Genomic DNA, 27696 nt, shown 5'->3' with positions numbered 1-27696 from the left:
TGGCAGCCCCACTACGCTGCCAGCCGGGGAGAACAAGTCACAGTTACAAATAATCACAACAATTGGCGCCTGTACTTGGGGGATCTGCAAATTGAGGAGGCCCCAGCTCCTCATTGTACAGGGGTCTATTTGGCAGTGACCTTGCTCTGGAGACGATCTTAACAACAACAACAAAAAGACAAACGCACAAGATTTGGGGACTCAGCCAGGCCGGGGTTTGGTTCTTGGTTCTGTCACTTGCTAGCTGAGTGGCTTTTGGCAAGTCAATTTATCTGCAGCTTCGTTGCTACCTCTACATAATGGAGATGAAAGTGTCCACTTCCAAGTGTGGTTTTGAAGACTCAGTGAGATAATGTGAATAAAGTGTGTAGCGAAGTGTTTGGCACAAAGCTAATATTGAGTCATTTATTATTACCACGGACATTAATAATCAGAGGAAAATAAGTTTTAAAGGTAAAACTTCTTTTGCGAGAAACCCTCATGGACACAGGCAGCGGAGTGGCGAGGCGATCCCTGAGGTCAGGTTCTGAGTTCAGAACCAGGACAATGCACAGAGCAAGTGGCACTCAAGTCTTCCCAGTGAAGATGCTTTTGGTTGCAAGGAGCAGCAACTCTCTCACTGAGCTGGAGTCCTGAATTCGTTATGATATCAGGTGTCAGGGAAACCAGGCCAAGAGATGCCACCAGCTTTCATGAAGCACCAGTATAGAAATACTGATGCCAATACCATGACCCTCTCTTCCCATCCCTTCCCTCTCCTTTCCTTCTACACCTGCTCTGTGCCCCAGGTCCACAGCATCCCAGCGGTGAGTGCCTGTGTTACATGCCCTCACTTCCGGCCACGTGCCAAAGCCCAATTCCTGGGCGTGCTGATTGGCCAGTTCGAGTCAGGTGTCCATCCACGGTCCAATCAGATATGACCAAGGCGGGGGGGCGGGGGCCACACTACAAATATGGGTGCTTTGGGGCCTGGTTTGTGGACCGTGAGAAGTGCTGCCAAGTTCCGGGCTTGCTCTTTTCTCCTCTCTGCTCAGGCCTCTCCCTCCTGCTTCATGATTTAGGCCGCTTTAGGCCATGCAGCTGTGGTAAGTGTCCTAGGGTCACTCATGGCCGCCCTCTATAGAAGCTCCCTGTGGGCTGTGAGTAAAGGTGAGCTCCAGAGAAAGGGCTGTGCGTTGATGTCCCCAAAGGGCATCCCCTAAATTTTATTTGGTTTCCTGACATTTGCCACAGGACCACAGTTGGTGACAGATTCCCAGGCTGCTGGCTAGGATCTGACCCAGGCGGCACTTCTGGATTCCTAGTTTTTGCTGGAGAGGGGTCGACTGCCAGATTAACAGGCTGTCTGGCAAATGGCGGCCTTCGGCAGCACTTAGGTCCGAAAACACAAAGATTGGCCTAAGAAAACCATAATTAACTACACACACACACACACACACACACACACACGGTAGAAATAAAGAAACAAAAGACTAGTGTATCTTTTAATTGTCATTTTATAGCTCCCCACCGCAGCTGCCCCCCACCCTTCCCTTCAATGACAACGTTTGCAGGCTTCAGGGGGACCAGGGAACAAAGCTGGGGCCTGGCAGCCCCACTACGCTGCCAGCCGGGGAGAACAAGTCACAATTACAAATTATCACAACAATTAGCGCCTGTACTTGGGGGATCTGCAAATTGAGGAGGCCCCAGCTCCTCATTGTACAGGGGTCTATTTGGCAGTGACCTTGCTCTGGAGACGATGATATTCCTTCAGCCTGTAAACCAGATTCAAAACAAAGAAAAATGTAAATTAACAATAACAACACACACTGGGTTCAATTAATTCAGGCAGAACTGGGGTGGCTGGGGCAGCTGTTTGTTAAGATGTGTGTGAAGTTGCCTTTTTTTCTATTCTCTCTCCCGCCCTGGCCCCTCCTGCCCTCCAATCAGGATAATGTAATTAATTTATCTTAGGGGGAAAACATTGTTTGTCATTGTTGAAGACAAAGCGTTTAACTGGCAATAGGAGAAATGAAGAGGCCATTATGTAAGCCCTGTTTGTTCTGGGCCATTTAAAAGGGTTTATAGAGTCATAAAATACAAACAGAGGGCGCAGGAGGCAGGGGAGGTGGAGGTGACAGAGGGGAAGGGAGAGGACCCTGGGCAGATGGGCGGGATTCAACATCTCTCGGGGCATGAGGTGCCTCCAGGGACAAGAGACTGGCTCTGGGAGAAAATGGTGGCTCTGTGCCCAGGGCATGTTTTTAGCAAGAGGAGACAGACTTGCATCTTCTTCTAGATTCCAATCCCCATGAGAAGGGAGCTGGTGATGGAGAACCCACAGCAGGATAGGCCCTCCGGACTCAGCTCCACCACCTCCTACCTGTGTGACCCTTGGAAAGTTACTTAACCACTCAGCCTGTTTCCAGGGAGTTGCAAATTTTGTGTAAGAATTAAATGAGACATCCTAGGAGAGTGCCCCAGAGCAGTTTAGTCTATGTTAGCTGCTGGTGACAAACGACCCTGTTTGCCCTTGAGCACACCAGCCCTGGGCTGAGAGTGCTTGCTGCTGGCACTGCCCCTGGCTCTTCTGCATGCCAGGGTCTAAGCCTGAGCCGCATGCTTGATTTCCACAGGCTCATATTGAACCTTCACTGCATCTGTGAGGCAGGTACAGCTGACACCCTTACTGGTGACTCACAGAGGATCAAAGGTCTGAGTGACTTCAGATGACGTGCACCACCCTCCTGGGCCATGGAGATCCACTTGGCTAGGATGGCTTCCAGCTAGACCTACAGCTCAGGTATGATGACAGAAAACAAAGGCTTCTCTCCACCTCTACGCTGTTTCCTTATTTAACCTGCCCTGCAAAGGAGCTCATAATGGAGTCCCTGTGGCTTAGGGGGAGGGGAGGGCAAGTATCAGAGGCACCGGGTGGGACACAGGAACCTAGGACCCCAATGCCTAGGACCCTCTGTTGCTGTCGGCTATCAAAGCATGCCTCTGAGGATGCTATGGGCAGATGGACAGGAAAGTGAGGTTTGTCTAGGGCAGGGCAGGGCAGGGCAGCAGTCAAGGTCCCATCAAAGCCTACCCTTTACACCTGGGGGCTCTGAAGGCCCATCAGGGCCCTGAGCTTCTCACCTGAGGGAATTGATGTTGATGAACCCGGTGGCATCAGTTGGCTCATAATCACCCTGCACGTTCATGCTGCAGGGAGAGTAGAAGCTTGTCAGCTCAGCCTGGCCCTGGCCTCTGCTTGAAGGGAGGATTGCTGGGGCCAGAAGCAGCCCCACCTCCCAGATGCCAGGGCATTTCCCGTGTGGGTCCAAACCCTCCCTGCACGTCAGCTTTCCATTGAATTTCTGTACAACTCAGGGAACCCTGTTCTGGGCCAGGCACCAACCCAAAGGTTGGAGAGCCCTAGTGGAGCACACAGCAGCCTCTTCCCTGCTAAACAATGTGGCAGGAGGCTAGGAGCAGCCACCCCAGAACTAGCCCTATGAAATCCCACCAACCAGAGCACTCTGTCTGTAAATGGATAACTCGTCCAAGCCAGCTGTGCCCTTGGGACTGTGTGGATGGCATCCAGTGACCTGAAGGCTCAGGAGGCCTTAGGGCGTGAATTGCAATAGCACAAAGGCATTTCGCAAGCTGCAGGGAGGCCTCCAGCATTCACAGCAAGATTGGCCCACCAAGTCACCTTTCCCCTCATGTGTCCAACCAGTTAGACCTTACCTAATCCATCCTGAAACCTGGGCATCCACCGCCAGTGTGTCATGGAAAATGCTGGGTTGACTGCCGCTGTACTCAGCAGAGCAGATTTTACCTCTCTACAGTTTCCACCTCCCAGACTCCACCAGCCTTCTGCTTTGGGGCTCTCCACCCTTAGCTGCTCCTCCCAACCTTCCTAACCATGGCAGTCACTCCAGCCGGCCGACTGGGGTTTGCGTCCTGGCTCCGCCACCTGCCACCAGAGAGCCCAGGCAAGTATTCCTGCACTCGGAGCCTCGGCCTTGCACTTGTGAAATGCGTGACGGTAGTTAGCTCTCAGCATCACATTTGGCCCCACATGAAATAATGTAGCTGGTGCCTGGCACATGGTGAGCACCCACTAGTACTAACACTATTCATTCACTCATTCATTTGTTCAGGCATTTATTAAGCCCTTGCTGCCTGCCAGGTGCCGGGCCAGGTGCCGAGGAAGGAAGAGCAAGAGTGGTGTCCACAGGGAGGGGCCAGACCTAAGCAATCAATCACCCATTGCCTTCATTAATTATGGTTGTGCTAAGCACTTAGGGCACGTGGACTCAGATGCCTCCTACTCTACAAGGCCAGCCTCTGAGCCTCTGAGAGGATGGGGTCCCTTGTCATGTCCTGCTCTGAATCAGTCCCTTGTCTGCAGAATTCCAGCCTTGGGACAAAGCTGACTCAAGGTTCTCAAGGTAGGGGTTGGGGGTGGGGGTCGGTGTTGGGAGGCAGGAGGATCTGCTGCTTTGAGACCCTGAGGCTGGACCTCTGACTGGTTCTTTGTAGACTGTGGACTTTTTACAAGAACAAATGAGGTCTCTGCATCTGCCTGGCCCCAGTGACTTGTTCAGGACCCGGGCCCTGACCTTCACCAGGCCTTAAAGCCGGTGGGTGCGTGGAACTCTCTGCAAAGTCACTCCCATGCTCCTGTACGTCCTTGGTCTCCCTTCGTCTGCACCTCCACGGCCCCTCCAGGGCTCAGGCACTGAAGCCACCAGGAGCTTGCATTCCCTGGAAGAGGAGGAGATGCCAGACTTTTGCTGGCCACCCCTTTCTGTGCAGAGTCAGTGCTTAGGAAGAGCTAGACCAAACTAGACCACCAAGCTCCTCAGATCCCTTTAACAGACCTTGTTTTAGAAACCGAGCCTCAGACCCGCTGGCCCCTATACTCAGCCCAGGGAGCACGTAGGACACAGAATCCCCTTACCTCGGTGTCCATCTGTCCCTTCACCTCCATCTCTCACAAGTCACAACAAACTCTCCCCATCCCGTTCCCCAAGGTGGGAACTTCCCAACTGCCCTGGCAGCCCCTGCAAAGAGGGCCCACATACATCCAGGGACAAACTTGTCCCACGAGGCTGCTGGGAGTTCCAAGAGGGGTTTCTCAGGAACTAAAAAACCTCTTTTTAAAATTGTGGTTTGAAGTGAGGGGGGAGGTGGAAAAAGAGTTTACAATGATTTTTTTTTTTTTTTTTTTTTTACCTCCCCTGACGGTCTACAGAAAACCTCTGTGCTTTTATTTTTGCTCATTCGAGTGGCTCTGACCTGCTCTATAATTACGTTACTTTCTACCTACTGTGCCGCGGCATTTCCAGTTCTGCTACCTCTCACGGCTTCCTCGCTGGTCCCTGTGACGCTGTCACTCAAGGGCTTTCAAGTCAGCGATGTAGAAATCAAAAAGAAAAGGGAAATGGTCGGAGACACAGTGAGAATAAATGCTCCTGCTTTTCTCTCTTTTTTTCCCCTTTCCCTTTTTACTTTATTCATTTAATCTCCCTGAGCGAGACTGTAAGGCTTAATGAAGGGTTGGACAGATTATTAGAGGCTGTTGATTTGGAGGGGGAGGGAAGAAAGAGCCAGAGAGAGAAAGAGAGAAGATAATTTGACATTTACCCCGACTGATCTAAACTGACTCAGTTGTATTTATGGCTTATAAAGTGTTTAGAAAGATTGAAGAAGGGAGAAACTCAACATGGCAAGGAGAAGGGAAAGAAAAAAATAATATTGACTGCCAAACAAGACTCGTACTTTAATTCCCAACCAGCCTCCAGGAGGGAGGGGCTGGCCTTAGCCTGAGCTAAGCTGGGCCTTAGGGAACCCACGTCTAGTGGGGACTGACTGTCCCACAGGGGCCTGCCCCATCTCTAGTTTGGCCAGGTGACCTCTGGAGGTGACACCTCGTCCCTTGGTGCAGGTCACTCTCATCCACTGGGCGGACACAGGAGTGGCCATTCGTTACCTGCCACCTTTGCCCTGGCTCACCAGGACCCTCCTGCCCCTCCAGGGGCTCCTCCTTGGCCACCTTCTGCCTGGTCCGTCAATGAGAAATCTCCTCATGGTTCCACTTGTGTTTCCTTTTTTTTTTTAAGAGACAGTGCCTAGCTTTGTTACTAAGGTTAGAGTGCAGCGGTGCGATCCTGGCTCACTGCAGCCTCCAACTCCTGGCCTCAAGTGATCCTCCTGCCTCAGTCTCCTGAGTAGCTGGGACTACAGGTGCATGCCACCACGCCTGGCTAATATTTTATGTATTTACTTTTTGAGACAGCGTTTTGCTCTGTTGCCCAGGCTGGAGTGCAGTGGCATGATCATGGCTCAGTGCGCCCTTGATCTCCCAGGCTCAAGAGACGCTCCCACCTCAGCCTCCCAAGTAGTTGGGACCACAAGCACATGCCACCATGCTTAGCTAATTCTTTTATTCTTAGTAGAGATGAGGTCTCACTGTGTTGCCCAGGCTGGTCTTGAACTCCTGGCCTCAAGCGATCCTCCTGCCTTGGCCTCCCAAAGAGTTGGGATTACAGGTGTGTGCCATCTTGCCTGACTAGTTCCCTTCTTGTCTCACTCCACACTTTCCCCTAGGCAGTCTCTCTTGGCCCAGGGCTTCAGAGAACATCAAAATGCCTATGATGCTCCAGGATCTTCAGCCTGGGTTCTCCTCAACTCTACACCCAAGTGTCCGACGGCCTTCCAGTTAGTTTTCCCAGCTATCTCAAAAGAAACCCATGCTCATGACACCTAAATCCAAATACAAGATCCTTCCTCAAGAGCATTTCCTCAACCCAGGGACTGCACCCAGCTGCTTATGACCCCAGACACCAGGGTGATTCTGGACCCTCCATCTCCCTCCACATCCAAGTCATTTCAATCCCTCCTCCTAGATATGTGTCACATTCGCCTGCTGCTATCTAGTCCGGGAATCATCAGCATGGTCCAAGCTACTGCATTTCCACAGGTGCCCTTCCACCTCCCACCTACTCAAATCCGTTCTCCAGAGCAGCCAGGAGGACCCTCTAAATGGACAGATCTGATCTTGCCCTTCCCTTTAAGATCTAGCTTCAGCTCCTTCCCCCGGCCTCTTTTGCCCTTCCACCCCTCCCCCCATTCACCTGTTAACTCCTTCTGCTATTGTTTGAATAGCAAAGGAGCTTCTCCACAACCCCAATTATTTTTTATATATATATATGTGTGTGTATATATATATACACATATATATATACACACACATATATATATGTGTGTGTATATATATATACACATATATATATACACACATATATATATGTGTGTGTATATATATACACACACATATATATATATATATTTTTTTTTTTTGAGACAAGGTCTTTCTATGTTGCCCAGGCTGGTCTTGAACTCCTGGGCTCAAGCAATCCTCCCACCTCGGCCTCCTGAGTAGCTGAAATTACAGGCATGCACCACGCCTCCTAGCCAATCCCAGTTATTATACCCAGCCGGACTATCCTGCATTCCTCACAGCCTGCTGCTAATTCTACATTCTGTAACCTTGTCTAATTCTACATTCTGGTGATTGTTTGATCCATGCCTTTCTCCCAGCTAGCCTGTAAGTTCCACGGGAGCATAGTGGTGTCTGTATCCTCTGTGACCATCGCTCTGTGCTCTGCATGATGCCTGACATGTGCTCAGGCACAGGTGTCTTGAGGATCCAGTCAAAAGATAGGCTCCGTGCCCAAGTGGGGGTCAGAATGAGGTGTGGGGCACCTACCTCACCAGCTCCTCGTTGTAGAGAGACAGTGGGGACTCCCGGCCAAGGATGTACACCTGGCCCTTGAGGACGGACACCTGCACTTTCCCTTCCACTCGCTCCTGGGACTTGGTGATGCAGTGGCGGACAAATTCACACTCAGGGCTGTGCCAGAAACCTACGGGGAGGAAAACGGGATACCACTAGGGAGGCCTCCTGCACCGCGAGGATACACGGAGACCTGGAGCACAGGAAGGGTGCCCCATGGTTTACCCCGCCATGCAGACCATGACTGCCTCCCGTGAGTCTGGCACAATGTGCACTTGCCAGTGGCTGAGTTGAGGACCATGCTTTCATAGCCCTGCCCTCTAACCTTGCAAAGGGCCTGTGGGTAAGGAGGTGACCACCTAGGTCATTTCCCTAAGGGTCAGGAGGAGGAAAGTGACCCACTGCTTCACACCATAGGCATTCAGGAAGTGCCACAGGCCAGCAACTGGGACACAGTGGTAAAGGGACCCCATCCCTGGCCCAATGGAGGGTTTAATCTTCCGGGGGAGGCAGAAGACCTCAGACAGGACTCAGAGGCACGTGCTGCTTGGGGCTTGGTGATATGGGTGTCCAGTGCAGGCAGCTGGGTGGTGGTTCAGACCATGGCCATGCATAGCCTTCCTCTCTCTATGCCTCTGTTTCCCTATCTGTTGAGTGGGGATGTCACAGTAATATTTCATGTGGATCCCCTAGCCCTGAGCAGCACCAGCCTTAGAGGCTACTGTGAACTGGAGTCCTGGCCGGAGCCCACCCCTTGGGGTGGGCAGGCCCCTTGGAATCAGTGAGCTGTTTTCTGCACCTGCTACTGTTTTCCTGGGCAGATAGAATATTTCTGCATAGATAAGCAGCACTGCGCTCAGGCTTTGATCTGGGCTAGCTCCCTGAATCCTCATAGACAGCACTCTGAGAGAAACTCTCTTAGCCTCTCCCCTTTCTGGGTGAGGAAGGGAGACTCAGAGAAGTTAAGAAACTTCTCCAGGATCACACAGGCTGGAAGTGGGGAGCCTCCATTTGACTTGTGTTGGCCCAAGTTGTAACAACTCTGCTTCCTATGATAAACCTGGAGCTTTCTCTATGGCTGAAACATCCCTTGGTGTGTAGGTGGGGGCAGGAGGTGCCTGAGAAACATGTTCCCTCCCCTCTCCCCCAGAGCCCTAAAGGCCAGGGAGGGGTAGCGCTCAGACCGCAGTCTGCCCCAGGCCTCTCTCTAGCCTCTGCTGATGGAGGCTGGGACCAAGGGGCAGGCAGGCAGGCCATGGCGGGGGGAGGGACAGGGCAAGGCTAGAGTTTCCTGAAATGGAGCCTGGAAGGTGAGCCCACCTGGGCAGCTGCGGGGCCAGATGGCGCATGATCTCCTGCCCTGATAAAGGGCTGGGTCAGCCCAGGGGCTGCGGCTATTGTGGGAGGCCCAGGCCCCTAGGGGCACCTGCTGAGGCCCTCCGTGGGAAAGGGGACAGGCCTCTGGGATGGGGTCCTGGGGCTTGCAGAGGCGGGAGAGGGCCAAGCATAGAGAGTGGAGGTTGAGTCCTTGCTCTCCAGTGTCCCACCCTTTGAGTCCACATCCCAGCCACACCTGGACAAGTGATGTAACTTCCCTGTGCCTCGGTTTCCTCATTTGCACAGTGAGAAAACATTACTAACCAGAGGTTGTGTGGATGCAGTGAGGGAATGCACAGAGCGCAGAGTGTTTTGCATTTGCAGTTTGAACACCATGCTCTGTGCCAGCCCTCACTGTACACAGGGAGAGAGGCCCAGAGAGGGAAAGAGCCTGTCCAAGGCCACACAGCAAGATTGTGGAAGAGCCCAGGTCTGACGAAGCACTCCTAACTCTGGCCCAGGGCTTTTTCCAACACATCCCGAGACCCTTGTGGAGGGGGCCACTGATGTTCTCCCAGCCCCCCATGCCCTGGTGTCCAGGGCTTGGCCATCTTTCTGACGGAGCTGCGATAATTAGCCCATTAAGTTTCCAGGCCAGAAGACGGGCAGGAGATGGAGCCAGAGATAGGACAGAGATCTCTGTGGGAGCAACTGACCTGGGCTTTATCTCAGAATTTTCTACCTCTGCCCCACGGGGGTCTTCTGCTCAGATTTCTTTTCCCAGCGGACCCAGCCTGGGTTGGGGGACAGCGACCCTGGCATAAGCTGCATTGGGGGAGACCCTGCATCCCCCAGACCTGCAGATCACTGTGGGTGGGGCTTAGGGCTGAGCTGGAGAGGGACCCCTCCCCCCTCCCCCGTGCTGCTAGGCCCAGCCAAACACACGCGATCCTTTCTAACTGGAGCAATTCTGTGTGAGTTGCACATTATACCCATTTTATTGCTGAAGAAATGGAGGTGAGGGGAGAAGAGGTGAGCTATACCCCCTAGAAGAGATGCTCCACTGGGCCCTGCCAGGGTCCTGAAGCTGGGGTCCTGCCAGGCTAACCGTGGTTGCCACTCCTGGAGACAGTCTGCCTGAAGCTCACACAGCCAGACCAGGAAATTTGGGAATGGTGGGAGAGGAGAGGGAGCCAGCCAGCCACATACAGACACACAGATGCAGGGTGGCAGTGGTCACAGAACCTAGGGCCTCTCGGAGTGAGGCTGGGGCAGGAGGGCTTTCCCATGCCTCAATCTCCCTACCTGTGCTGAGACCACAGGGGCTCTGAGGAAGCCAAGCATTACAGCAGAATGGTGGGCTTTCCACCCAGGAGCTACATGGGACTGGGAAGAGACCCTGGCGTGCCCTCAGCCTGGTGCCCTTTATTTGACAGGAGGGGAAACTGAGGCTCAAGGAAGAGACAGCCCTGCTCAAGACCATTAACCCAGCCAGAGGCAAGACTCCAAGTGCCCTGCCTCCATACTGGGAAACCACACCAGGCGCTCGCAGTTATTTCACGCACTGGAATAAGCACTCGTCTGCCAGACATTGTTCCAGGTGCTTCACAAATACTCATGCTTTTAGTCCTCACCCACCAGACAGGTAGAACTGTTATTCCCACTCTTCAGATGGGAAAACTGAGGCCTAGGGAAATTAAGTAACGTGATCAAGCAAAGCCCTGGTCTATACCATGTCTGTATTCCTCATGGGGAAAATCGCATCAAATAGGCCCTCTGAGCTGTGGGGGTCAGCTTGCTGCCCGAGGCCGATCTTGATGTTTATGGGGCCCTGGATGTCAGAGGACCAGGGCAAAGTTAATATTAGTGATAACTACCCAGAAGAAGCCCCTACTCTCCCTCGCCTCCACTCTGAGGTTTTGTTTCCTTTTAAGTCTCCTAATCATTTTACCTCAGTTTGGGATGTAGAGGGCTTGTCGCTGGCTGACAGAACAGGGACTCAACCCAGCCAGTCCAGTGTAGAGGCATCGTGACCGCAGCCAGGAGCCAAACTGTGCCCTACACCCAGGGTTCCCCTGTCTGTGCCGCCGCGCCCCTTGATCACGAGCATCCTGGAATCTGTTGGAGTAACTGGGAACTTGGCCACTACAGCTGGCCTGTCCCCGGCTCAAAGCTGCCCATCACCAGCCAGGAGAGCCTGGGCGAGTGTCTTCACCTGGGGGCCTCCGTTTCTTCACCTCTGCGCAGCTAATATTAGATAATACCCCATCAGGTGCCCAGCTCAGAGCCTAGCAGCAAGACGGCAGGATAAGTGGCAGCCGTGGCTGCAGCCATGGTGGGATCAGCCTTCATGGAGGCCCCGGAGCAGTCCGGCCAGGTGCTCTCTCCTCCGCCACGTCTTAATGACTCTCTCACTTTGTAACTAAAATCCTCCTTTCGGGGTTGCAATCCCACCGGGCTGGAAAGCCCGCAGGAGACAATGGTATTTAAGCACCTGTCTGTACCTGGGAAGGGGGGCAGAAACTCGGCTTCAAAGCTGCCAGGAACAATGGCAGGGAGAAATAACGCCAGCCAATAACCATCGAGCCCTCTTGAAATCCTGAGATGAGTTACAGTAATTAGGAGGCTTAAAAGGAAACAAAATCTGGGAGTGGAGGGGAAGAGGCGAGGGGAGGAGAGCTTAACCCAGGTAGCTATTAGATTAACTAATACTAACTTTGCATAGGTCCCCTGATGTCCAGGCCCCCGAAGATGTGAGGGTCGTCCTCAGGCAGCAGCCTGTCCTCCCACAGCTCAGGGCAGCTGTTTAATGTAATGCCCCAAATCGGGGCTATGTGTATGTTGTGGAGGCGGGTGGGAAGGGCCAGAGAGTCAGTATTTTAGGCTCTTTGGGTCCTACGGTCTCTCTCAAAATGGCTCAACCTACCCTTGCCGCTCCAGGGGAGCCGCGGACAACGCAGAAACAGCCGCCTCATCCGGCGTGAGCCACCGTGCTCGGCAACACTCGACTTTTATATAATTTCTCATGAAATAGCATTAAAATTTTTTCCTCCCAACCATTTAAAAATGTAAAAACTGGCCAGACACAGTGGCTCACGCCTGTAATCCCAGCACTTTGGGAGGCCAAGATGGGCGGCTCACCTGAGATCAGGAGTTCGAGACCAGCCTGGCCAACATGGTGAAACCCCGTCTCTACTAAAAATACAAAAACTAGCCAGGCATGGTGGCGCATGCCTGTAATCCCAGTCACTCGACAGGCTCAGGCAGGAGAAGCGCTTGAATCAGGGAGGCGGAGGTTGCAGTGAGCCAAGATCGTACCATCGCACTCCAGCCTGGGCAACAAGAGCGAAAGTCCGTCCCAAATAAATAAATAAATAAATAAATAAATAAATAAAAAATGTAAAAACTATTTTTAGCTCATGGGCTGAACAAAACAGGTGACAGGCTGGATTTGACCCAGGGACTGTAGTTTGGGGACCTCTGTTACACCGCATGAGGGTTGGATTTTGGAGTCAGGAGGCCTGGATTCCAAGGCATGGAAACCCAGGCTCCTCACCTGCAAAACGGGGATACCCCCCACCAGGTGCTCATGTCACCCACCGGTCCTTCCACACATGGGCTGGGTGTGTGACAGGGCTCAGGCCCTGCGGTCACCCTGGTGGTTTCATGGTCAAGATCTGGCTCCTGCAGTACTAGGGTCTGGGGCTGAGTTCCTGGTCCGGGGAGCCTCTCCCTCAAGTTCATGGAGTAGGTCCAGGTTCTGCCTGGAGACAGCCTGACTTGGGGGTCAAACCCAGCTAGGCCACTTCTGGTTTTATGCTTTCCTTCTGAGCCTCAGTTTCCTCATGTGTACAGGGAGCTGCAGACCTCCTGGGAAAGTTGTGAGGACCATGTGGGGTGATGCATGTCACCGCACAGTGCCCAGTGCCTGGCACGTGCTGGAGTCATGCAAACTGTAGGGGGTGGAAGCTGCTGGACACCTTGGGAAGCCGGTACATCTCCCTGGACACACCCCATGGCAAGGCAGGTTCTAGCATCCCCTTGCTCCCTCATGCCCTGTACCTTCCCTCAACCCCCTTTGGCCTGCACCTTTTGGGGCCTCACATGAGGATGGCAGTGAGTGGCAGGGGAGAAAGGTGCTGATACGGAGGGGAGGGCCAGGCCCAAGAGCCTGATGGTGATTTGGGATCCCTTGTGGGGCGGTTAGAGGGGGCAGCCATATAGTCTTACGCACCAGTATACACCAGCTCAGCAAATTTCAAGCCCAGGCCTTGTTTGATTTTGCGCACTTCCCGGTCCATGGTGAAGGCCTCGATGTCTAAATGAGCATGGTAAAGGATGGTGCCTGCTGGGGTCTCGTAGATACCTAGCCATTTTTCCAGGCAGGGGGAAAAGGAAAAAAAAGAGAGAAACGCATGAAACCCAAACTGTCAGCAAATGACAAAAAAAATAATAATAATAATAATAATGAGTCGTCTGACAGGAGACAAGCCAGTCGGACCCATTCACTCCCAGCTTGCTGCAAAATGCATCTGTCATTATGTTCATGCTGGGGCCACGACAGTCCACTCTGCGGCTTGTGGAGAAAATGTCTAGATGCCCCCTTTGAAGGGGCCCTCAGACGCTAGAAAATGACAGGGTTTCGGAGCAGCAACCCCTCCCTCCCCATGCGTGCCCACCGGCCTGAGGTTGAAAGCCTGTAATTAAAGCGACTACGGTAGAGCCCAGAGCCCCAAATATCCCTTCCTCCTTTCCACCAGGGAGCCAGGGGAGAGGGACGGCTGTGCACATACATGTACACATGTGTACACACATGCCACCTTCAGCCCGTGGGGCCCCTGCGGCCAGGTCTCTCCAGAGGCCACTGGGGTGGCAGAGGGCTTGGGCAATCACCTAGGCTGACCCCACTGTACAGATGGGGAAACTGAGCCCAAGAGGAGCAGGAACTTGCTCTAGGTGGAGCTGGGAACTGAATGTAGGCCCCCGAGTCCCTCACCAGTGCTGTCTGCTGCCCTGTAAGTCACCTGGCCATGGAGGCCCAACCGTGGAAGGTCAGGGGAGAGGGGATTGCTCAAGTCCTCTCTTGTGACCTCAGGCCCAGTCCCTCCATTTGGAAAACAACCTGCTTGGAACAGATGATCTCCGAGTGACACAGAAGTGCCTGGCCTTGGGCTGAGCTGGGTCTGGGGGAAGGTCCTTCCTACTGCATTGGAGGACAGTGGGGCACCAAGAGGCAGGACTGCCCACAGCACACAGCCCAGGCCCCCTCTTGCCCCAGGAGTGCGACCTCTCGAATCAACTTCAGAGCTGGCCTTGGGCAAGCCTGCCCTGCAGCTGCTGTCTGGGTGGAGCAGGGGCCATAGCTCCCCCATCTCCATGGATTCTACCCCGAGAGCTTCCTTTCTTCCACCATACGTTACATCGCTAAAGGGGCAGGTTCTCAGTTATCCTGAGAATTTACTAACATCTTTCTACAGTTGCTGCTTGAAAAAAACCCAGAAAGGATTTGTACACTCATGTTCATAGCAGCATTAATCACAATAGCCAAGAGGCAGAAGCAACCCAGGTGTCCATCGAGGGATGAGTGAAGAAGCAAAATGCGGTCCATCCATACGATGGAATATTATTCAGCCTTAAGGAAGGGGGCCGGGCGCAGTGGCTCACACCTGTAATAATTCTAGCACTTTGGGAGGCCGAGGCAGGTGGATCACCTGAGGTCAGGAGTTCAAGACCAGCCTGGCCAACATGGTGAAACCCCGTCTCTACTAAAAATACAAAAAAATTTAGCCGGGCATGGTGGTACATGCCTGTAGCCCCAGCTACTTGGGAGGCTGAGGCAGGAGGATCGCTGGAGCCTGGGAGGCAGAGGTTGCAGTGAGCTGATTTCACACCACTGCACTCCAGCCTGGGTGACAAAGCAAGACTCTGTCTAAAAAAAAAAGGAAGGAAATCCTGACACATGCCACAGCATCAACATAAGGCCGTGATGCTAAGTGACAAAGGCCAGGCACAAAAACAAACACTGTATGTTCCACTCATGGGAGGTCCCTCGAGTCATCAAAATCATACAGCCAGAAATGGTGGTTGCCAGGGGCCAGGGTAGGGAAAATGGGGAGTGTTTCATGGGGCCAGAGTCTCAGCTTTGCAAAATGAAAATGTTCTGGAGGTGGACGGTAGTGACAGCGGCACAGCCCTGGGAAAGGATCTAATGCCGTTGAGTGGCACACTTATGCATTTTAAAATGGTTCATTTTATGTTACATGTATTTTACCACAATTTTAATTTAAAACAAACAAACCATGAAGGATATTGGTTTTGACTCTGAAGCCCACTGGGGATCTGGGGAGGCTGAGTCTGCTGAGCCCTCGTGCACTAACCAGAAGTTTCCTCCTTGGAGAACTCCTCCAGTCTTTGATCTTTAAGTCTTAGAATCACGGAAATGTCAGAGCTTGCATTAGGATCAATCCGGTACCGTGTTCTCCCAACTGTTAGCTGCCAACCTAACATTCAAACAGCCTGCGGCAGAAGCCCAGCATATAGAAGAGATGGCAGAGGCTGTGCTGGGAGGAACAGAGGCCCCTCTGCAAACTCTGGACTCACCTTAAATCTAGTCCCACACACCAGTTTTACAAATGAGAACCTGAGGCCTGGGGAGGGAGTGCCTTGCCTAATACCACCCAGCCAAATGGAGGGGGAATGGGTCCAGCACCGGGTCTCCCATCTCGGCTCCAGGTGGCCTCGAAGGGCCTTTGGCAAAGTGATCAACTGCTAACCAGAGCGTGAGAGAAAAAGCCCAAGTCCGGGCTGTTGCTGTGGAGGAAAAGCTTGGTTCTCACCACGGCTCCGTGTTCCTGGGCAGAAGGGAACCTCTCTGGGGGCTTGGTTCGCTCATCTGTAAACCCCTGATATACCGGTGTCAGGTGACATGCTTGTGAAAGCCCCTCAGAGCAACCAGGTGCAAATATCAGTATCGTGTGCTGTGAAAGAGCCTGTCCGGCTTCATTGGTGGGGGCTGCAGCTTTCGGCATCTCCACCGTCTGAATCTAGTTGTGACCTCTGATTAGGAAATGGCCTCTCTCCAAGTTTATGCAGTGGTCCAAGCCCTCAAATCCCTCGGGAGTTCCTCAGGCCTCACCTTGACTCTTGTAAACACAGTTCAAATGGGTCCGTCATCATTTTCTGCAGAGCAGCTCAGAGCCACAAACCAGGAAGAGGTAAAAAGGCTGATGGCAGCAGAAACAGAGGAATGACTGAGAAAAGTCATTATAGACAGCCTGGAGAACAGGGACATAGAACTTAGCACAGGCCAGGTATGCGGGGGCTCACACCTGTAATCCCAGAACTTTGGGAGGCCAAGGCGGGAGGATTGCTTGAGCTGAGTTCAAGACCAGCCTGGGCAACATAGTGAGACCCCATCTCTACCAAAAAATTTAAAAAATTAGCTGGGTGTGGTGGCATGTGCCTGTGGTCCCAGCTACTTGGGAGGCCAAGATGGGAGGATCGTTTCAGCCCAGGAGTTCAAGACTAATCCGGGCAATGTAGGGAGACCCCGTCTCTACAAAAAAAAATGGTAAATTAGCTGGGTGTGGTGATGTATGCTGGGTGGGAGGATTGCTGGAGCCCGGGAGGCTGAGGCTGCAGTGAGTAATGATCGTACCACTGCACTACAGCCTCGGTGACAGAGCAAGACCCTGTCTGAAAGAAACAAAATGTGATGACCCCAAACAAACATGACAGCACCAAGAAAGCCACCAGAAAGGGGAATGGTTCAGCAGTGTGTTCAGAAAGACCAGTGTGTGCAGAAACAGGAAATCTCTGTCTCCAAAATGGCAGATATAACGATAATGTTCAAGGAGCAAGTTTTCAATTAGCCTAGAAACCTTATTACCAGAAATAAAGCAGTTTCCCAAGAGCCACCAAGAGCACGACACTGACAAAGTCCTGCTGGTCCTCCCATCCTGGCACATACTAGAACTTGATACATATTGGGTTGGAAACAGGCCTTCTAGTGATTAGTTTGGGTACATTTTGGAAAATTCCAGAAACTTGCAAAGCCCATCCTTACACTGGCCACAGAGTCGTATTAGCGCCATCCTGGGCAGGCCGGTAGCAGCAGCCCTCCTCATTTTCAACTCCTAGACACCTAGGCCTGCCTCCCTGCTTTTCTGTCCTCAGTTTGGCCAACTGTGGGGCAGTCCAAACTATATTTGCAGGGCTGGAGCTGGGCACCAGGAATCCTACAACCATGCTTTACAGAAAGTGCCCAGCTTGGCCTTTACAGAAGGTGCCCAGCTTGGCTTTGCTGTGTGACTTTGGCCGATCTCAGCCCCCTCTCTCAGACCCAGGCAACCCACCTGGAAAGCAAGAAGGCTGCAAGTTCCTGCTGCTCTGACATTGCAACTTCCTTTGGGACCTACCTCAAAGGTAAGTGTTCAGAGCGTCCTCCAGGTGTGCCCTACTTACTGACAGTCTTGTCTCGAGAACACTCGAGGTCACAGCATCTCCTCCCATCAGTCCAGAGAGGGGAGGGCACAGCTGGGGCTCAGGGCTCAAGGAAGAGCTGTGACTTGCCCAAGGTCCTCCAGCTACTGGCCCATCACAGGTGTCCCCAGGAAAATGAGGCCAGTGCCACTGGGAGCAGAGAGTGTCTGGTGGGCAGAGGCCAGGCAGAACCCTCCTCTTCCTGAGCCCCCAGCACCGGCTTCCTGGCTGCTGCCCTCCCAGGCAGCCTCCGGAGGGCTCATAGGCAAGGGGAAAGGCTGCAGCCACGAAACACACCAGTGCAATTAATATTCCTGCTCCTTTTCTTTGAAGGTGTTAAAGTTAATTGTGACGGATCAAAAAGCTTGTTTTTAGGTTGCTGCTGACACGCGCACGCGCGCATTTTAAAGCTCTTCCCTCTCCTCTCCACAGGGGTAGGGGGTAGAGATGATTTCTGTGTGTTTCTTCTGGAAAAAAAAAAAAAAACAGTGACAGAAACCTGATGCTAAAAGACTATGGATTTGGGGCTTTTGACAGTTGGCATACAAACCGCTGCGCAGAGAGAAGGAGGAAATGACAGCTGAGTCTCTGTGTTGCCGTGGAAGAGACAACAGACATCTTTGGAGTGACACGCACAGCAGCTCCAAGTGTCTATTTTCATCTCCCCGTGTTTACAGGAAAAAGACAGAGGTGTCAGCAGTTCTCTGTGGAGCAGCTTCAATCACACCATAATTACTGCCAAGAAGGGTGCAGCGGGGAGTGGGGAGAAGGGCAAGGAGCTGGGGGTGGCCAGGGGTGGCTCGGGGGAGAGTGGACCAAGCAGAAAGAGGTGGGAACCAAACAGCTGCTGTGGCTCAAATTCTTCTCGTCCGTCCCTGAGGCTGCCAGGATAGCCGGAATGAACAATTTTGCAGAATTGAGTGGGATCCGCCAGCTCAGCTGGGGCCTGGGCTGGAGGTGAGGGCACCCGGACTAAAGGCTCTGGTCCTTTGGGGAAGTAGAAGAAGTGATTTGGAAGAGGTGGGGCATGGGGGTTGGCTGGAGCCCAAGGGCTCCCTTCTTAGGTACCAGGGCCAAGGTGAGAGGCAGTTGCCATGGTGATGGGAGGCAGGACAGGGTGGGACTCTAGCCATCCTCTATGCTCCTGGTGCCCGGCAGGCCCCATCCTGGGTGGGCCTCTGGGGCTAAAAACCTCTTTGCTTCACAGGTCTCCCTCCATTCTCCATCTGGAATGTTCCAGATGGTGGGTGGGCACGTTGGGCAAGTGGGTGGCAGCCCTTGTTCCTTCTGGGCCAGAAAGTGGAGGAGTAAGGAGGAAGGGAGACAGGAGGGGAGAGTGGGGAAGGGGAGGAGGATGTGCAAAGAGGGAAGGGCAAGGGAGGAAGAGGGGAAGGAGGAGGGAAGGGAGAGAGGGAGGAGGAAAGGGAGAGAGGGAGGAGGGAAGGGAGAGAGGGAGGAGGGAAGGGAGAGAGGGAGGAAGAAAGGGAGAGAGGAAGGAGGAAAGGGAGAGAGGAAGGAGGAAAGGAAGGCAAGGAGGAGGAGCAAGGCGGGGGCAGGCAGAGGTGAGACGGGCAGGGCTGGGAGGAGAGCAGAGAGGGGAGAGTGGCTGGAGAAGTCTGGGGCCAGAGAGGAGAGAGAGAGAGAGAGAGGCTGAGCACAAGGACGTGCACTGGCTCCTTCCCGGCCTCCCTCGGCTTCCCTCCGGCCTGCCTTACCCCCCTTCTCCTCCCCACTGATTTCATTTACTTCACTTAATTAGCCCCCCTCCAGAGTTAAAAAGATAATGTGATAATGACATGTGAACAGCCACAATACGGAGAAAGCTACTCCAGCCGCAGCTTCCCCAGCCCCCTGTCCCTGACCCTGAGCGCCGCTGACTAGGCCACCCCAGACCCGGGGCACTGGTGCTGCCCAACTCCCTACCCGCCCCCGCCCCCCAGAGAAAAAATCAGCCCTTGACGAATTTCAATTACGAGCTTTGTAAAATCAATACAAATGACATTTTCCCCTTGTACACCGAGATGCGGACAATAGCATCTTTCTGTTCTGCCCTCAATATAATTGACGATTAACAGCTTCTCTCATTACTGTACACTTAATAAAAACCTTGTCATGGGGGAATCCACAGCGCCCTAATTTACCGTCTCTCCTCTTTCCTTCTCACATGAAATATTTGGAGTAGAGAAATAAAAACAAGACACCACCCTAAAATTACCTAGCAACTTTCTCTTCTCTCCCCAACCCAAAGCAAGAAAATAGGCAAGTGAGGACATTCAGAGGGAGATGATACGACCTCCTCATCTGGCCCCTTGACAATTGGAGTTCCAGAGGGAGAAACTTGCCTAAGATCACACAGCAAGTTCTTGCCGTCAGCATCCCGATTTTCTTCCTTGTACAACACTGACGAAATTCTGTGTTATTGGGGACAGCCTCCAACAGTACACACAAAGTACCAGGGCAGAGTGAAGGCTGGGCTCCAGGAACCTTTCCCCAGGTGGGTGGTAAGGAGTCACGGGGGTTAGAACAGACTGTTGATCTCATGGCTCTGACCTATGGGGATGAGGCCCCCATTCTGGGAAAAAGGTCCGGCCTCCCTGGAATGCTCTCAGCTACCATTCCACATTCAGAATAGTGCAGTCCAGGTCTTCATCACTAACCACCTCCTTCAGTTCATTTTTGCTCAACTCTGCTTGACTCGCCCCACCTCGCGGGATGCAATTTCACAGTGACTTCAGGCCAGTCCTTATCTTTCCAATAGGGAAGGCAATACATTTCATCACGTATGCCAATCCTGATCGTTTGGTAGTGCCTGCAAGCAGCCCTGAGATACCTCTGGAGTCAACAGGATAGTGCCAGCATTGACTGGTGATGCCTGCCACAGGCATGGCAAGGGCATAATAAGACAAGTGCAATACTGGAACCCTCCCCACCCCCGCCACACTGACAGCTCCCAGAGGGTGGGGGCTGCTTCTGTCCTCATTCCACATGCCCTGGGGACTGATGGCTATTTATGGAGCACTTCCAGTGTACCAGTTCCTGCCACCATACATGAGTTTGAACCCAGATCTGTCCAACTCCAATCTAAGCTCTTAGCCCTCCACTCCATGCCACTCTGGGCCCAGATGGCAGTCCTGGTCCTGCCACTAAAGTGCCTGGGACTTGAAGCAAGCCCTCTATCCCACCCCTTCCCAGCCCTGGCTTCCCCATCTGTAAATGGGGTGATGGTCTGTGGCTCCTGAAGGTCCCTCCCAGCTCTCCCTGGAGGGTGCACACCACGCTGGCTCCCAAGGGCAGGCTGCGACAAAGGGGCATCTAATCACATGTTAATATAGGTAAGAGACAAAGGTAAGCCAGGATAAAAAGGAGCAGTTAATTAGTAACATTGTTCTCAAGGCCTTCCCAGAGCTTCAATTAGGTTGTTTCTCCTGAATAACAAACAGCAAGCAAGGAGCTAAAACCACAAGAAAGGGGCAAGCCTGCCTCCCTCTTCCGTGCTCCCATGTCTTTCCAGGTAAATGCAAACAGGTCAGAGCCAGAGTGATGCAACTCCCAGCGCTCACCGCATTACACTTGGGGAAACTGAGGCCTAGCGATAGATGACAAGTCCAAGGTTGTTGGGCAAGGCAGGGCAAACCTGGGACCAGAACCAGGCATCCTGCCCTCCGGACCACCACCCTTTTCTTCTGGCCCACATGGGGTGATCGGCTGTCTTTGGATTTTAGAATCTTAGTAAAAATAGCCTGAGAGACATGGGGCTGAGACTATACCATGGCCAGGTGTTATTTGGCTGTGGTATCTTTGCAAATCAACCCTAAGCAAAGAGATCTGAACATTTACCAAAACGGGGAGCCCTGACCCCACCACCAGTATTAAAAATTCAGTTGCCCAATTCAGGGACTCCAACTGCTGAAACCTTGCTCTTTCCCTCTTAGGGCCCCCAAGAAAGAACACAGCATGGCTTTATCGCACACTGGCAGACCCTCAGGGAGCTGAGATCCCCTTGGTGTATGAATGGGGAAACTGAGTCCTGGAGAGGAGGATGTGGTCAAGATGAAATGGTGAGTGACTGACAAAGGGAATCATGGGCTTTGGCTGCTAAGAGAAGACAGAGGCACCTGCTTGGGGACCAACCGCCCTGCTCCTGGGCCCAGCCACAGGCGGATACGAGGCTAGGCAGGCTAGAGGCCAGCCGAGGTGGCAGGTATGTCACACCGAAGCTCAGCCTCAACTGCTTGCATGTTGAAGCACAGCCCCATCCCTGGAAAAAGGGCCCGTGAGCCGTCCCTGATGCTGGGACAGGCCCTTAGGCCCTGGCCGGCTCCCAGCGCCTGTGCAGCCACAGCGCCCACCCCCGGCAGGATTTTGGCCCTGCCTGGCTGGCGGCCTCCATGCGGCCTTAATGACCACGAAATCGGGCCTGCACGGTCTGCCTCCAAACCTGGCCTGCCCGCCCCAGACACAAGACAGCCTGACCTCCAGGCCTGGCCCTGGCCTCCCTGCTCCTCGGAGACTCCCCAGGCCCTCCTGGGCCTCTCCCAGCCCTTGGACAGCTCTTCTCATAACACCCTGAAAGTCAGTGGCAAAGGGCCCACGATCCCCACTTGGCAGGAGGGAAACTGCAGTCTCAGGGGGTGTGGTGAAAGGACGTGCCCAAAGTCGCCCACGTAGAATGGGGGTAGTAGCGTCCAAATGGGACAGGGTCTCAGGGATCTCTGGGTTTGTTGGGCCCCGAGGCAGGCCCTGAGGGGGGCTGAGCAGACTCACCTCGGGACTTCATTCCAATGAAGCGGTTCTCCACGATGTCAATACGGCCCACGCCGTGCTTGCCCCTGTGGGAAGAACCGGTCCGTTAGGCTCAGGCGCTACCGCAAGGCTCAGAGTCACCCACCCAGCTGGGCTGTCCCAGGGTGGGCACAGCTCAGGCCACACATTAGGCAGCATTTCAGGATCTAAGACTCTAGAGGACATCTGAGCCGGGTCACCTATCCAGGTGGCACCTGGTGCCCACTGGACACGTGGGGAAACTGAGGCCCAGAGAGAGCAGGGATTGCCCAGGTGTGAGTTCAAATTGTTCCTTCTGTTACCTGTGTCCTGGGACCCTGCTTAGCACCAGAGCTAACTACTGCTCCCTTTCCTTCTATCCTGGCCTCGCATCCAGCCAAGGGCCTGAGAGCCCCGGCCTAATGACCCCTTGGAGGCAGGAGACCCCCTGGGGTTGTTATCTTCCAAGGCTAAGGACCACAGAGCCTCTCCTGCCAAATGGGTCCCCCTGGTCCGGGAAACTCTGTGGCTATGGGGAAGGGACACGGCCTGTGCTCCGCACCCCTGAGGCTCAGCCACAACCATTAGCTGCAACGGTCCAGGCTCGTGCTCGCCCGAGACAGCGGTTCCCAGGAGGCCGGACAGGGCTGCAGACACTCACGCGACTTCGTTCAGGTACATGAAGAGCTCCAAGGAGGTCTGGCGGGTGGTGCCATCCTTGACGTTGGTCACCTTCACAGGGACCCCTAGGGTGGGAAGAGAGGGCAGTGGGCCTCTGGGCCCCGCTCAGCAGAGGAGCCTGCACCCGCCACCCCACCCTCTCCCTCCTCCCGCAACGCCTTAAATGGATGTGACAGATATGGACTCCAAATGACTCCTTCAAAAGCCCTGTGCAGGTTGAGGCCTGCTGCAGGGAGAGAAGGGGCGAGAAAGCCCCCCAGAATGAAAGAGAAAATGCAATAAAAACGCTCTCCCCCACCCTCCCATTCTCTTTGCCCCTTTTGCATTTAGGGGCTGTGAAATTGGAACCAGGCCCTGAACTAATTGAATTTCACGCTCCACCATTGTCTTACGCCGGGAGCACCTTCTGTCCCACCAGTCACCCGGGGGCCGCCTGGCCGAGGTGTGGCTGGGCTCAAGCACACACATACTCGCTCACGCACACACACACACACACACAGCACCCTGCCACGTCTGTCAGGCGGACCCCGAGCCCCGACCCTGTACCCCAGACCCACACGCAGCCATCTGATTGATGGGGGTGACACGGTACCCGCTCCAGCAGGCGAGGTGTCGGCAGCGTCCCTGAATCCGAGGAGCTGGGTCTGGGGTGGCAGGAGGGCAGGAGGGAAGGGGTTGGGGGGGTGCAGTGGGTGGGTTCGGGGTTGACTTTGAATAGCAAGGGGCACTTTCTCGAGCGGTGTGAAATGAGCAATAAATGTATTGGGGCTAACAAGAGAGCTGAAACAGTGACAAAGAAAAGCTGTTCAAAGTTGGCGGCTAATCCCCCACCCATCTGCCCGGCTCATTACCATGGAGCGAGCCATCGGGTGCCAATCAGGCCTCAATAGCGGCTTTCGAGGCTTTATTAGCCAGGCGCCGCTTGGAGGGGCTTCACTCAAGGCGCTGTCAGCCTCGCCATTCTTAACCCTCATTTCCAGGGGTTTTATAACTTGGTTGTAAATTGCTATTAAATGTAAGTCTGCCCAATAATGAACCTTAAGCCCCTCTCGCCACCCCCCGCTTCTCCCCTCTCCCTTTCTCTCCCTCCCCGGTCCTATTATCGGCCTTCACTGGGGCCTTAGATGGGGCCTGCCCGGGAGAAGAGGTGACATTGTTGGTGCTGCTGCCGGAGAAAGCCTCTTAGCCTTTAAAATAGTTAATAATTAGATTAAAACTTCAAATAAATTAACTAGAGAGTGAATGGGCACTAGCCAGGGGAGGGTTCCTCCGGTCTTTTTTTCTTCTTCCAGACAGTCCCCAAATCATGACAATAGGTCACGTTTCTTCTCCAGCTCAGCCTGTGGAGCTGCCCTGGTCCTCGGGCAGGGCTGCCGGAGTCTGGTGCCCAGGACCCTCCACAGCCTGCCACCCGCTTCCCACCCTCACAGCTCTCCAGGCTCCTGGGAGCCCTGTGCAGGAAGCCAGGAGGTGCTGCTGGGGCCACTCCCACCATCTTCTCAGAGATGATCCTCAAGGGAGGCTCTGTGCCTGCAAACAGGCCTGGGGGCCCAGCTGCCTTTGGGGTCCTCTTTGGCCCTCCAGTAGGTTGGGACAGATGGAGGGGAGCGAGGAAGACAGTCGCTGGCTTGGCCAGGCTCTTGGGAAAGGCCCAGAAGAGGCAGATTATTAAAGCACTTAGCCTCCGACGCCCCATTCCACACACCATGCTGGGCACCTGTGAGCATCATGCCTGTGGTCCATTTTTAGACGAGTGCACCCAAGGCCCAGCGTGGTGAAGCTGGCTGTCAAGGTCACACCAGCAAGGGGGAGAGTGGGGTCTGCAGCTCGGCTTCCCCACCGGCCTGAGGCTTCCCCACCCTATCCTCCTTTCTGTGGTACCCGGGGTAAGAGCCGAGCGCCAGAGCCGGGCCAGGCCTCTCCACGAGCCTCTCTCCCTCTCATCCCAGCTCCAGTGTGGGCAGCCACTTTGTGGACGAATGGGCCAGCCCCCCGCCTGGTCCTTGGGTGCCCTTGTGCCCAGCACCACCTCCTCCAGGAAGCCTCCCTGATCTCTCCAGCATCCTGAAAAGCTACCCCTTCAGGCCCTCTGAGCCCTCCCTCTGAGCCCAGGCAGGTATGCCTCGCTTCTCCATCCTTCCTCCAGGCCAAGAGATGCCCTCTCCCAATCTCAGGCACCCAGGCACTCGGGCCAGGCCAGCAAACGCTTCTTGTTGACAGCAGTGAGGAGAAGGGAGCGATCAGGACAGCCTCCACTGCTGAGGGGAGGAAGAGTGGCTCCAGCTTTGAACGTGGGGTCAGCAGGGTGAGGCCCAGAGCGGCTCAGTGAAGACTGGTGAAGGCTTTCCATGTGGGGTCCCAGGGGTCCCTGAGGCCAGCTCGCCAACACTCACCGTTTACTGAGCACCTTCCGGGGTCAGGGCCCAGGGTTGGATGCTCCTTTGCAGGCCTCATTCTACCCCGGGAAAACAGCAGATACTCTTTCATCCTCAGATACAGGTGAGGAAACTGAGGCCCAGGAAAGTTGAGTGGCTGTTCAGGGACTAGAGCGCTCTCATTCCAGCCCTGGTGCCCATGAACCCGAGTGATGGGTAGCCGAGGGCGTGTTCCTCCCAAGCCTAGAGGCATCCATGGTCCATGGGTCGTACTGTCCAGGGAGGTGGGCTGTGCGTTACCTTGAAGCCCCTGCCTGAACTCCAGCTACCAGGAATGCAGGGCGGGGGTAAAGGGGGCCTAGGTTCCCAGGCAGGGAGGGGAAAGGAGCCAGGGCCCCAAGAGTCAACCCCCTTCGAGTCTCAACAGGTGGGCACATACCTTTTTTGAACTCGATCTCGAGAATGTCAGGGGTGTTGGGGGCTTTGGCTGGGTCCTGGGTCTTCGTGTAGAGACCTGGAGGCGCTTGGTTCTGACAAAAGACAGAAAGAGGTGGGAGGATGACATGCCAGTCCCCGGACACCCTCCAGCCCACCTCCCCCAGGGATCTGCACCCCTCTCCTCTGTCCATTTCCCCACCAGCTGGTGGGGTCCAGCAGATCCCCCGGTCCCCAGCCCTCAGCCTAGCACCAGCCCCGCTTGCCAGGGGCCTGGGAAACAAAGGGCTGGAGAAATCAGACAATTTTTCCCCTCAACTTGATCTCATCTTTTTCTTCGACGCCCCCACAGCTGGAGGTAGAATAGCTGGAGAGGAACAAGTCAGGCAGGAAAAAGTGTGACTTTGGAGGAGTGAGGCAGCGTTCTGAGGGCTTCCCAGGAGCGGCACGCACGCTCTCGCCGGCTCGGGATTGGGGTTTATTCTGCACTGACCGCAAAGCTAATGACTGCCTGTGACCCCAGCAGGTGCTCTGGCAAGCCGAGCCATCCCCGGGGTCCCCAAGGTTAATACTCACAGGGAGAAAAGAGAAGAGCAAAGCAAAAACCCATTTGAAAACACATCAACCTTTATGTATATTTTTTCTTGGGCGTGTTGGAAAATGGGCCTCTCGTCTGATGCAGTGGTGGAGGGGCTGCGTGTTGCCTGCAACTCTCAAAATTCCCTCCCACCTTCGGAGGCCCCAGCTCCCCCAGGCTGTGGCTTGGACACTTGCCACTGTGGGGACTGGGGCCTCTTGGGCCTGACTGCTCAGGTCCCTCCTGTGGGCATCCTGTGCCTGGGGTCCTTGTTCACCTGCTGACATCTAGGAACTACTGTCTCATCTTTGCTTTAAAAACCTTGCAGACGGCTGGGCGCGGTGGCTCACGCCTGTAATCCTAGCACTTTGGGAGGCCGAGATGGGTGGACTGCCTGAGCTCAGGAGTTCGACACCAGCCTGGGCAACACGGTGAAACCCCATCTCTACTAAAATACAAAAGAAATTATCCGGGTATGGCGGTGTGCGCCTGTAGTCCCAGCTACTCAGGAGGCTGAGGCAGGAGAATTGCTTGAACCTGGGAGGCGGAGGTTGCAGTGAGCCAAGATTTCGCCACTGCACTCCAGCCTGGGTGAGAGAGCAAGACTCCGTCCCCCAACCCCACCACCAAAAAAAAAAAACAAACAAAAAAAACACCTTGCACACATTCACATATCACTTCCCATCTGCAGTCTGAGTTCTCAGCAGCCCCATTTGGTAAGAAGGTCAAGTGCTCTTACCCCATCTACAGATGAAGAAATCGAGGCTGAGTGGGAGGGACTGGAGCTGCAACTGTGAGTTCTGTGCAGGCAGAGACCACGTGGGACTCGTTCCCTGGCACTCAGTTCAGGAGCCCCGCGAGGTCCTCGCCAAATACACATTGGATTTTAGAGTGATGGGCAATACCCCCGTGCCAGGATCAAGATCTCAGGCTGTGGGGCCTTGGGGAAGCTTCACTTCCTCCAGCCTCAGTTTCCTCACCTGTAAAATGGGGAAAATGATACCTGCCCTTGGCCATCTTACCATTTAAGTATATATATATTTTTTAATTGGACGTGAAAACACACAAGAAAATGTCAGGGAAGGCCTGGTACAAACTGGAACATGCTCTGCAGGTGGAAAGGGCAGCTGAAATTCACTCTGGGGGTACATGCTCAGCCCAGCCTCCTCCTTCTGCATGGGATGGGGCTACATAAGTGCCTTGGAAGCTCACCTGTGGTCATTTGCCTGTGGCTCTGTGTTAGAGTGACCAAGCGCCCTGATTTCTCCTGGTTTTAACACTGAAAGTCCTTT

The 27696-nt window shown here is 54.0% G+C and overlaps 1 protein-coding gene and 1 long non-coding RNA gene across 2 annotated transcripts in view; one reads left to right on the top strand and one right to left on the bottom strand.

The window, feature by feature from the left end:
* The first annotated feature begins 944 nt into the window (after positions 1–944).
* Positions 945–23313, top strand: LOC129048026 (uncharacterized). The gene is made up of 4 exons (XR_008510026.2): positions 945–1085; positions 2619–2785; positions 21508–21633; positions 22734–23313. It is a non-coding gene; the product is annotated as an uncharacterized LOC129048026 (long non-coding RNA).
* ASS1 (argininosuccinate synthase 1) overlaps positions 1482–27696 on the bottom strand; it is a gene marked incomplete at its 5' end in the record, with an annotated part of 56301 nt that continues 30086 nt past the window's right edge. The window contains 7 exon segments of the mRNA NM_001133340.1: positions 1482–1757; positions 3127–3192; positions 7751–7907; positions 13329–13460; positions 22340–22404; positions 22998–23082; positions 25832–25922. Of these exon segments, the coding sequence (NP_001126812.1) occupies positions 22347–22404; positions 22998–23082; positions 25832–25922 (234 nt within the window). The 3' untranslated portion in view covers positions 1482–1757; positions 3127–3192; positions 7751–7907; positions 13329–13460; positions 22340–22346.

The sequence above is a fragment of the Pongo abelii genome, chromosome 13, assembly GCF_028885655.2.
Source record: "Pongo abelii isolate AG06213 chromosome 13, NHGRI_mPonAbe1-v2.0_pri, whole genome shotgun sequence".
NCBI classification, from domain to species: domain Eukaryota; kingdom Metazoa; phylum Chordata; class Mammalia; order Primates; family Hominidae; genus Pongo; species Pongo abelii.
Note: the sequence above shows the minus strand (reverse complement) of the source record. Positions and strands in the feature narration are given on the sequence as shown.